The following is an 11,437-nucleotide window of genomic DNA, read 5'->3' as shown; positions in this document are numbered from 1 at the left end:
GTGAGGGAGGCGGGACAATAGTAGCCTTCCTGACTCTGAACTACACAGGTGGACCTCTCTGATATTCACACACTCACCCAGTCTTTCAGCTACAAAGTCTCCAGTTCCATACGTAGGACTCGGGGAAGCTTATAGAGGAAGCATCAGTATACCAAGATATACAGTGTCTTCTTAGGTGTATTCTTGGCGTCCCAGTGTTTCCTCCCGTGCTGCTGGTGGTGGTGGTGGTGGCGGTGTGTTTTGTGTTGTGATTCTGGCAGTAAGTGTTTGGGTTTGAGTTTGAGTTTCTGTGTGTGTGTGAGTGTGTGTGTGTGCGTGTGGCGTGCGTGTGTGTGTGTGTTTTAGATGTCTTTGTCTACCTGTTGTTCTGGTACAGTGCATAAGGTGAAGCCCAATTATAGTGTTAATTTTCTGTGTTTGTTTTTCTACGTAAAGTGAAGATTTTCCTGTTATGTGTGAATGCATTTTTCTTGATTATATTCCCATTTCTCACTGTCAGATTGAGGTGCGATGTAGGTGAGTGGAAGGTGCTGCAGGTAAATGTGTTTCTGGCAAATTTTTAGGTGTTATGGATGGTACAGGTGACCAGGTGTAATTAATAATGATAATGATGATACAGAAATTATCAACGTAGAAGCAACCACATAGGAAACTGAAAATACAAGAAAGAGGGAAGGATTCAAGGCGCATATACCAAAAATACACTTGTAACAGCAATGATAAATGTAAGAGTAAATAAACAGGAAATCTAAAAGCAATACCAGTAACAGCAAACTGAAAAAAATAAAAAAATCATCCAAAATCAGATCGAAAAAATACTAGGCACTGATAATACTTGAGAAGGTAACGAGGTGAAGTTAAGTAAAGTAGAACGTATTGCTAGTAGACAAGCTTTAGTCAGTAATTTAGTGATAACTGAAGAGTGAATGTAAGTAGAAAGGTGTATAAATCCGAGCAGTTTTTTTTTTCTTTTTCATGTGAACCTGTATTAGTGTATTAGTGGAAATGAAGGTTAATTGTCAGTATTGTTATTGTTCTTATTATTTGGTGAGCCACAAGGAAGGGTAGGCGGGGAGGAGGACTGATGTAGTGGTGGTGGTGGTGGTGGTGGCGGCGGTGGATGTGGGGTTAGCAAAGGTGGATGTGCCGGATGTCAGTCAAGGATTTTTCTGAGCGATTTACCATGTTTCCTGAAATTTTGCTAGAGACGAAAGAAAGAAATATGAGACATAGTGAAATAATGGTCGTAAAAATAATATTCAAGTTGTGTTCAGAATAATAATGATAATAATAATAATAATAATAATAATAATAATAATAATAATAATAATAATAATAATAATAATAATAATAACTGCATTCCTGGTGAGGTTCGTGAAATTACTGCGATTCAAATTCTCTCTCTCTTTCTCTCTCTCTCTCTCTCTCTCTCTCTCTCTCTCTCTCTCTCTCTCTCTCTCTCTCTCTCTCTCTCTCTCTCTCTCTCTCTCGTCACAGTAACCTCCTAGTATCAAAAATTCTTACCGCCTCTTAAAGTAACCACTCCCGTATCTCCTTCTCCTCCTCCTCCTCCTCCTCCTCCTCCTCCTCCTCCTCCTCCTCCTCCTCCTCCTCCTCCTCCTCTTCTGGGCTTTCTTTAAACGTACACCTTCATGTCTTATGTTTCTTGATTGAGGTTTGATTATATTTTATTGTTGCAGTTGCGGGTTACGATGTTTTAAGAGAGAGAGAGAGAGAGAGAGAGAGAGAGAGAGAGAGAGAGAGAGAGAGAGAGAGAGAGAGAGAGAGAGAGTGCGTGTGTGGCTGGGTGGCAGGAAACATAACTTTATATTTTTATTGAAATACTCATCTTCTTCCTTCCTTCAGTCCTTCTCCTCCTCCTCTTCCTCCTTTATTCCATGTTGTTGTTGTTTTTTTCTTCTATACATCACGGTATCATTTCCTTTTTCTGGCTAGCTTCGGCTGGTGGGATGTCTCGGTGGGGAGGAGCCTTCTTCTGTGCAATGCTGTCTGTCCCACTAATAGTTAGAGTAGAATAGTTACCCAAACAGCCTAGCAAGGACCTCAGGATCCGTTACTATTTAGACTTCATTTGTATTTATTTGTATTCCTTTGTATTCCTCCTCCCCCAGCGTCTTCCTCAGGTGTGGTGAGATGAGCCGCAACGCTGCCTACCCTCAATTCCTCCGGGCGCAGGTAAATGGCGCACCTGCCGTGATTGTCTCCTACCTGTCATTGTTATTATACGGCTGTCAGTCTGTAATGTAGCGTGACTGTACTGATATTTGTTTTTCTTTCTTTCATTCTTTTTTTTTTTTTGTTGTGTTCACCGTAACTGACTTCTTGTTGATGTTGAATTATGTTAACTGTAGGTATGAAGGGAAAGTTGTTATTCTGTTCTTCCTCGTTCTTCTTTATCTCCTCCTCCTCCTCCTCCTCTTCCTCCTCACCACGCACCCGTGTTGCGTTACCCTGTCCCCTCAGAGCGTGGCGGTGGCCGTGGTCGTGGCCTTCGCGCCGCTTCTCGCAGCGTGCCTGCAGCTGAGCGGCGATGCTGATGAGAACCACTTCGTCATGTTTCCTGGGAAGGCCACCTGGGGTCCCAGTCCACTAGCAGGGGGCAGCCTCGCCGCGGGCACGGGATCTCCCTTCGCCAAGGTGCGGTCGCTGCTCAGGCCGCGAGACACCAAGGCCGCGTCCTCCTCAGTCGCCGTGAAGGAAGTCAAGGTTGGGTTCCCGCCACTCTCCACGGAGCCCAAGCCGCTGTCCCGCTCCCAGCGACGCCCCCGCCCCAACCCCACCTCCGCTGGATACACAGTGGCGGCGTCTCCACTCTCCTCCGCGGGGCCCCTGGTGATGTTGAGGGGCGGCATCAACGGTGACTCCCCCTTTGTGCTGACCCGCCTCCGAACAAAACGATTCAGGCTCACCAAGCGCCTCAACTAAGTCCTCTCGCCACGCCCACCACCACCACCACCACAGCCACACCCAACAGGGGACAGCGGCGCCGCAGTGTGAAGGGTGAAGGGCGCGGCTAGACTAGATCCTGTGGGCGTGGTGTAGCGGCTGACTCCTCAACTCATTCCAAGCGTGCGTGGTGGCTGGGTGAGGATGGGCGGTGCCGAGGACAAGGCACCGCTGTGGAGGTCACGTGGGGGCGAGTTCCCTCCTGTAGCAGCTGATTGTTTGCCTCCTTGGTCTGGGACAGTCTGCCGCTTGCTTTCTCTCTCTCTCTCTCTCTCTCTCTCTCTCTCTCTCTCTCTCTCTCTCTCTCTCTCTCTCTGTCTCTCTCTCCGCAGTGAAACAATGAAACAAGCAATGGTCGTGTGGTAGCATTACTTTACAAGGACCGTAATGTTCTGTGAGATCTGAGACACGTTTCCTGTTTTGCCTCATGCTTTACATTTCTGGAACTCTCGGTGTATATTGTGCGTGAAGCCTTTCGTTGCTACCCTATTATATTGATGTACGTTTATTACCTATTTCAACTTATTCTAACAAAACCTGGTGGAGCATAAAGCAGGTGTGTGATAGCCTCGGTGTAGCGCAGGTGTGGGAGATGTATCAGATGTGTCTTGTCTGTAGCCACCACACTTACACACCTGAGAGAGAACAGAAGAGATTAATCATGGTCAGCAGTCGAGTAACACATTACACTAAGTTCTGCTGTGTTTTAGCGTTGCTCCGTAAATCTCAAGTCCTCTCGTCTGCTCGGAATCGATCACAAAGGGAGACTGAGTAGATCAGGTGACTTAAAGATTAAAAGCTGCATTCTAAAACGTTTTCGCGTCTTATCTCATCTTACACAATCAAAGGGAAATTACAGGGGTTTTCAAGTGTGTTTTCATGATTCTAGGTTGGGTTTCACAAGGTTTAAGTGGAGAAAAGTATCCACGAAAATATTACCCCATGTGACCTTTGAAAACCGAATGAGAGAACAAAGGTTTAAGGAATACGTACATAAGGGCTTCATTTTGTTTATTGGTATATGAGAGAATCTGGCCAAGGGGAAAACAATGTGGTAAATAAAGGTCTACCATTGAAGGTGCTAGCCAATAAAAAAAGAAAGGACAATCCGAAAGAGTCCGAAAGGAAATCTATATGGAAAATTATCTTTAACTCTCAATCTTGAAGGGAAAAAAAGAATAGTAATAATAAGGATAATAAAGGAGGACGCAAATAATACACAGCAGAAATAACTGGAAACTTTTACTCTTTCTTTCTCCCCAAGACTGTGCGCTGCTTTGTGTTCACGTCCAGGCAGTAAAACCTCAAATTAATGTAAGGCAGTGGAAATTTAAATACCAGAATGTGTAGTTTAATTGTAAGTGCAAAAACTGTAATGGATTTCTTTCTTCCTTTCTTTTTTTTTCTTCTTTTAAATGTTCCGTGTAGGTTTATGAAACACTAATGTCAGCGAGAGAGTCTATTTTTCAAGGTAAACACAGGAAATTATGACTTCCTTGATGTTTTCATGTTATTTTATCCTCTTTGTACGTGGTCTGTGTGTGTGTGTGTGTGTGTGTGTGTGTGTGTGTGTGTGTGAAGGTGAGGTAATGTAACATCTACACACACACACACACACACACACACACACACACACACACACACACACACACACACGCACGCACGCACAGATACTCATTACACATATGCTCCCAGAAGCAGCCGCGCACATGAAAACGACCAGGAGACACGAAAAAGTGAGAGAGAGAGAGAGAGAGAGAGAGAGAGAGAGAGAGAGAGAGAGAGAGAGAGAGAGAGAGAGAGAGAGAAAGTGGTGGCTTGATCAGTAGCGTGACAGGAAGGAGAGAAGGACTTGTAGGAGGAGGAGGAGGAGGAGGAGGAGGAGGTGGTGGTGGAGGTGAAGAGGCCTTGAAAGTCCCATGGTGGTTTGTTCTCCCAGGATGAACAACGCCACCATTGTCCCAGCCAAAGTTATGCTTATGGAGGGAGATGGAGAAAGAAGAAGAGGTGATTAATTATTTGAGACTTTGTGAGGAAGGAAAGGTTCTCTCTCTCTCTCTCTCTCTCTCTCTCTCTCTCTCTCTCTCTCTCTCTCTCTCTCTCTCTCTCTCTCTCTCTCTCTCTCTCTCTCATCATCATCATCATCATCATCATCATTATCACTTTATTCCAAGAGCTGTTGAAATTTTAAGCCCACCTAAAAAAAATAAAATAAAAAAAATCATGAAAATAAGGAAGAAGGAAAACGAAAAATTTATTGGTGTATCTAAAATATATTTCGTAAAACTTCTCGTGGTAGACAAATACACACACACCAATACACACACATACGTACAGACAGACAGACAGACATATACAAACACATACATACAAACATCAATACGGACGTTGAACACCAGATAACAAGAACAGGAAGGGCATGAAGGGAAGGAAGGGGGGAGTGAAGGGGCGACTAGGTGATAGGGGCAGGGGGAGGTTGGTGAAGGGCTGGAGTGGGCACCGGTGATGGGACAGAGGGCGGTGTGAAGGGCTGGAGGGGGGTGAGTGTGACACATGGAAGGGGCAGTGAGAAGGGGTTAGGAGGCAGGTGATGGGCAGGGGTGAGGGGAAGTGGGGAGGTGTGGCTGGGGGGGATAGAGAGTGTCTATTTCCCATACATGCTACTGCCGCCGCCAGAGGAGCCGCCATAGCCACCACCGCCGCCGCCAGAAGAGCCGCCGCCATAGCTGCCGCCGCCACCGCCGCCAGATGAGCCCCCATAGCCGCCGCCTCCGCCGCCGCCAGATGAGCCGCCATAGCCGCCGCCGCCGCCGCCAGATGAGCCACCATAACCGCCGCCGCCGCCGCCGCCAGATGAGCCGCCATATCCCCCGCCGCCGCCGCCAGATGAACCACCATAGCCGCCGCCGCCGCCGCCGCCGCCGCCAGATGAACCGCCATAGCCGCCGCCGCCACCGCCAGAGGAGCCGCCATAGCCTCCCCCGCCGCCGCCAGAAGAGCCGCCATATCCGCCACCGCCGCCAGAGGAGCCACTATAGCCGCCGCCGCCGCCGCCAGAGGAGCCGCCATAGCCGCCGCCGCCGCCGCCGCCGCCGCCAGAGGAGCCGCCATAGCTGCCACCACCAGAGGAGCCGCCATAGCCGCCGCCGCCGCCGCCGCCGCCGCCAGAAGAGCCGCCATAGCCGCCGCCGCCGCCAGAGGAGCCGCCATAGCCGCTGCCGCCGCCGCCAGAGGAGCCGCCATAGCCGCCGCCGCCGCCGCCAGAGGAGCCGCCATAGCCGCCTCCGCCACCAGAGGAGCCGCCATAGCTGCCGCCGCCGCCGCCAGAAGAAGAACCGCCATAGCCGCCGCCACCACCGCCAGAGGAGCCGCCATAGCCCCCGCTGCCGCCGCCAGAGGAGCCGCCATAGCCGCCTCCCCCGCCGCCGCCGGAAGAACCGCCATAGCCTCCGCCGCCGCCGCCAGAGGAGCCGCCATAGCCGCCGCCACTGCCTCCACCGCTTGAAGAGCCGCCATAGCCACCGCCGCCGCCGCCAGAGGAGCCGCCATAACCGCCGCCGCCGCTTCCGCCGCCAGAGGAGCCGCCATAGCCGCCGCCACCGCCGCCAGAGGATCCGCCACCATAACCGCCGCTACTTCCGCCGCCGCCTCCGCCGTAGCCCCCGCCGCCGCCGCCAGAAGAGCCGCCGCCAAAGGAACCTCCTCCGTAGCCGCCGCCTCCACCACCACCACCGCTGCCTCCTCCATAGCCGCCGCCGCCTCCAGAGGAACCACCACCACCATATCCACCACCACCACCACCACCACCGCCGCCGCCGCCGCCACCACCGCCGCCATACATTCCTCCTCCTCCACCTGACGGAGCGCTGTAGCTGCTGCTCACTCCTCCTCCTCCATACCCTCCACCGCCTCCACCGCCGCCGCCGCCGCCACCTCCGCCATACATAGATCCACCGCCGCCGCCGCCGTACATTCCTCCGCTGCTCACTGGTGGGGCGCTGTAGCTGCTAGTGCCTCCTCCTCCTCCCCCGCCATGTCCTCCTCCTCCTCCTCCGAAATCAGCAATGCAGGCAACCACCAGCGTGGCCAGAAACGCCCCGCTCACCGCCCTCTGGAAGAAAACGGGAGACTTAGTGTGTGTGTGTGTGTGTGTGTGTGTGTGTGTGTGTGTGTGTGTGTGTGTGTAGCACCATCAGTAAGCAAGGCAGGAAACAAAGCTTTCTCTCATTATATCCTTTCCCTTCTCTCCTCTATTCTCTTCTTTCCTTCCTCTCCTTTCTTTTTTTTTCATTTTCTTCCACCCAACATTCCCTCTTGGTTTTTTTTTTTTTGTCTTCTTTCTCCCTTCTTCCATTCGTTATCACACACCTGTACATTCTCTCTCTCTCCCTCTCTCTCTCTCTCTCTCTCTCTCTCTCTCTCTCTCTCTCTCTCTCTCTCTCTCTCTCTCTCTCTCTGTCTCCTTCAGTTCTTATCACTGTTCTTGTATCCTCCACCTCGACCTTCTTCTTTACTTTTCCTCTCAGACTTACACTCTCTTCCCCCACCACCTGTTAACACCTCACTCACTCTCACCTTTACTCCTCCTCACCCACCCTCGTCTCTGTCTCCTCTGTGCGTCTCGGCAGCCTCTATCAGTGTGTACCTCTTGTAAGTCTTCCTCAGTATGTCTTTTGTCTGTTATAAGTCTGTGTTCTGTTGGTGTCGCTGTTGTGTCTTTTAGAAAGCTAGTCTGTCGGTGTGATGCTGTCGGTCAATCAGTCTGTTAGTTGGTCAGTTAATTAGTTAGTCAGTAATTAAATTAGTTACTCAGTAAGTTAGGCAGTTAATGAATGGATCACTCAATTAGTCGCTCATTCAGTTAGTCAATCAGTTCATCAGTCATTCATTCATTCAGTCAGTCAGCTAGTCAATGAATCAATCAGTCAGGCAGGCATTCAGTCGGTCTATCAGTCAGTTAGTCAGTCATTCATTCAGTCATTCAGTCAGTTAGTCAATCATTCAATCAATAATTATTTTCTACACACAAGCACAGTCACGTTCTATTCTCACCTCAAGTTCAGTCCCCATAAACACCAAATCGTACCGTAAATTCCTCCTTCCTAATATTAAACACGATCCAACCACTTGTGCCAATCATCCTCCTTTCTCTCATATCTCTTCGTCTCCTGCCTGTTCTCCTTTCTCTTCTTTCTCTTCTCTTGTTTATCCTCTCTCCTTTACTTTACATTCTTTTCTATAGATTCAAAGCCCATTCTTCTTCCTCTTCTCTCTCTCTTTCTCTCCTCTTGTTTATTCCTTTCTCTCCTTTAAGTCTTTGTGTATTCATCTCTATAGATTCAAAGCTCCTATAAATTACATGCTACCTTCTCAAATTTCAAGTCTTTTAAGTCTCACACTGCCCACTTAGCATTAGATTCCAAGTTAATGTAGTTTACTTTAGAATCCAACACTATATAAATACTTTCCATAGTTTCAAACCCTTTCAAGACCCTGTCACGTTGGTCTGCTCCTAAAATTTTAAAGTCTTGGGCCGTAACGCTTGCCTTTCCCTAGAGTCCAACCTCAAATGTATCCTCCTTTTAGAATCCAATCCCTTTTAAGTCCTCTCCATAGATTCTAAGCCTCTGAGTACAGTTTTAAGCCACTCTACCCACGAAAAAAATTAATTCCTTTCAAGTCCTACCCATTCTAAGCCTCTTTCTCGTACAGTCTTAAGCCACTGAACCCAAAAAATAACTGCCTTTTAAGTCGTACCTATAGATTATAACCTCTCAGTACAGTCTTAAGCTAATGAACCACAAAAATTCAGTCCCTTTTAAATCCTGCCCATTCTAAACCTGTCTCCCATACAGTTTTAAACATTCCATGCTCTTGAGTACAATATCAAATCAAGCTTTTAACTGTTCATTCCAAGCCTGGTTCCTTGTAGTCTTAAGCCACTGAACCCCCAAAAATTAAGTGTCTTTTTAAGTCAAGCCTTTTAACTCCTCTCCACTCTAAGTCCTGTGCACTCCCAGCCACTGAACACCCCCAAAACTCTCTCAGCTCTCACCATGCTGTCGTGTGCTGGCTGTGGCGCGTCTGCTGCATCAGGGAACAGTAAACCCTTATATACAGCTGGCGCCGGGGTCCAGGGGGCAGGGAGGGGCGCGGTGCTCCCTTACGTCACTTCTCGCCCCGCTGACTCGCCGTGGTGGAGGGGGTGGAGGGGTACATAGGTGCGTTTTGCGTCCTCCTCTTCTCCACCATCGATGTTGCAAAAATTTGTCACGAGCTGCTGTTAGTTAAGTTGATGCCACTGCAGTGTTGTGTGTGTGTGTGTGTGTGTGTGTGTGTGTGTGTGTGTGTGTGTGTGTGTGTGTGTGTGTGTGTGTGTGTGTGTGTGTGTGTGTGTGTGTGTGTGTGTGTGTGTGTGTGTGTGTGTGTGTGTGTGTGTGTGTGTGTGTGTGTGTTAGGAGAGAAAAGGGAAAGGTAGGTAGGAAGGAAAGATAATGGCATGAGGGAGATAAAGAAAGAAAGAAAGATCAGCATTTAAAACGGAATAAAGGAGAAAGAGAGAGAGAGAGAGAGAGAGAGAGAGAGAGAGAGAGAGAGAGAGAGAGAGAGAGAGAGAGAGAGAGAGAGAGAGAGAGAGAGAATGAATAGTGACAGGTGTGTAATGAGAGAGAGAGAGAGAGAGAGAGAGAGAGAGAGAGAGAGAGAGAGAGAGAGAGAGAGAGAGAGAGAGAGGAGACAGCTAATGTGCGAAACTTCACATCATAATAGTGTTTTTTATTGTGATGATTCATGATGTTTTGGTGGTGGTGGTGGTGGTGGTGGTGGTGGTGATGAAAGGTGCAGCTTATGCCATAGAAGTGTGGTGAGGGTGCCTTCTTTCAGACCTATTGGCACATTCTCCCTCCCTCTCACTCCCTCTCCTTCTCTCTCTCCCTCCTTTCCTTTCTTTTCCTCCGTCTTGCGTCCTTTCTTATGACAAATGAAGAGGCGACTCATGTCCACCCGTCATCCGTTTTCTTTCTTGCTTTTCACTCCCTTATTCATTTCTTTCTTCACGTGTCATAATTTCTATTCACTTTTTCTTTATTTATTTTTTTCTTCTGTGTTTCTTCTTGTAATTATTTTGTTTCCTTTTGTTCTTTCTTTCTTGACTCTTTTCCTTTCCTTCCTTCCTTTTTTCATTCATTCATTCCTTCCTTTCTTTCTTATCCCTCTTCTTCCTTACTCCTTATTTCCTTTCTTTGCATTTTCACACTAATCATCTTTCTTCCCCCCATATTCCTTTTTACTTTCCTCCTTTCCACCTTTCCTCTTACAATCAACCCTTTTCTTTTTCATACCGGTCTTTCTCTAGTCTTCCACCCACACTTTTCACTCATCTCTTCCTCCTTTCCCTTCCCTTCCCTTCCCTTCTCTTCCCTTCTCTTCCCTTCCCTTCCCTTCTACTCTTCTTGTTCCTTTTCTATTACTCATATCTTCCCTAACACTAAATCTATCACATTCCTCTCTTGTCTCCCTCATACAGCCTCCTCCTCCTCCTCCTCCTCCTCCTCCTCCTCCTCTCCATCCGCGCCCTTGACAAGCCAACGGGAGCCACACGCAACACGCTAACGCAACACTAACTCAGCGCACGCAACTGAAAGAAGGGAGAGAGAATTGCACGAACCGATTAATATTTAAAATTGCAAATCATAGACGACAAAAACGCAACCCTAGAGAGAGAGAGAGAGAGAGAGAGAGAGAGAGAGAGAGAGAGAGAGAGGCGCTGAAAATAACATGACTGGAAGGAATGGATTGCCGGGAAAGGAATTGATGGGAAGCGTCTTGAGCGAGGCATTGGAAAGTGTGTGCGGGAGGCCCCCCCCCCTCTCTCTCTCTCTCTCTCTCTCTCTCTCTCTCTCTCTCTCTCTCTCTCTCTCTCTCTCTCTCTCTCTCTCTCTCTCTCTCACCTGAAGGGCGTGAAGGGGACAAGGCCGAGGGGACATCTGCTGCTACAAAGGGCACTCGAGGAGGAGGAGGAGTAGGAGGAGGAGGAGGAGGAGGAGGAGGAGGAGGAGGAGGAGGAGGAGGAGGAGGAAAGAAAAGGAAGAAACACAACAACAACAAAACTAAAAATAATAACTCTACTACTACTACTACTACTACTACTACTACTACTACTACTACTACTACTACTACTGCTACTACTGTCGCTGCTGGTACGTTAAAAAATAATAGTAATAATAAGAGCAACAACAACAACAACAACAACAACAACAGTAGTGGAAGAGAAGGTGAATGAATAAGGAAAACGGATTGACTAAAATGAGGTTAATGAAGGTGAAGATGATGCTAGAGAGAAAGAGAGAGAGAGAGAGAGAGAGAGAGAGAGAGAGAGAGAGAGAGAGAGAGAGAGAGAGAGAGAGAGAGAGAGAGAGAGAGAGAGAGGATGTAAATGATAAGAGTTTAAGGTAAATAAAATTAAACAGAA

General features: G+C 48.3%; 2 protein-coding genes across 2 annotated transcripts; one reads left to right on the top strand and one right to left on the bottom strand.

Annotated features, from left to right (window-relative positions):
- On the top strand, positions 1–4,460 carry LOC135110467 (uncharacterized). Its single transcript, XM_064022825.1, has 3 exons — positions 1–259; positions 2,133–2,196; positions 2,485–4,460. The coding sequence occupies exons 2-3, from the start codon at positions 2,155–2,157 to the stop codon at positions 2,944–2,946; spliced, it is 504 nt and encodes a 167-aa protein (XP_063878895.1). The 5' UTR covers positions 1–259; positions 2,133–2,154; the 3' UTR covers positions 2,947–4,460.
- Positions 4,461–5,220: 760 nt separating this feature from the next.
- LOC135110466 (uncharacterized) lies at positions 5,221–9,070 on the bottom strand. Its single transcript, XM_064022823.1, has 2 exons — positions 9,023–9,070; positions 5,221–7,078 (listed from the first exon to the last, which is right to left on the bottom strand). Exons 1-2 carry the CDS (start codon positions 9,023–9,025, stop codon positions 5,612–5,614), a joined length of 1,470 nt encoding a protein of 489 aa, XP_063878893.1. The 5' UTR covers positions 9,026–9,070; the 3' UTR covers positions 5,221–5,611.
- Between the last annotated feature and the right edge of the window lie 2,367 nt (positions 9,071–11,437).

The sequence above is a fragment of the Scylla paramamosain genome, chromosome 20 (assembly GCF_035594125.1).
Source record: "Scylla paramamosain isolate STU-SP2022 chromosome 20, ASM3559412v1, whole genome shotgun sequence".
NCBI lineage: Eukaryota > Metazoa > Arthropoda > Malacostraca > Decapoda > Portunidae > Scylla > Scylla paramamosain.
Note: the sequence above shows the minus strand (reverse complement) of the source record. Positions and strands in the feature narration are given on the sequence as shown.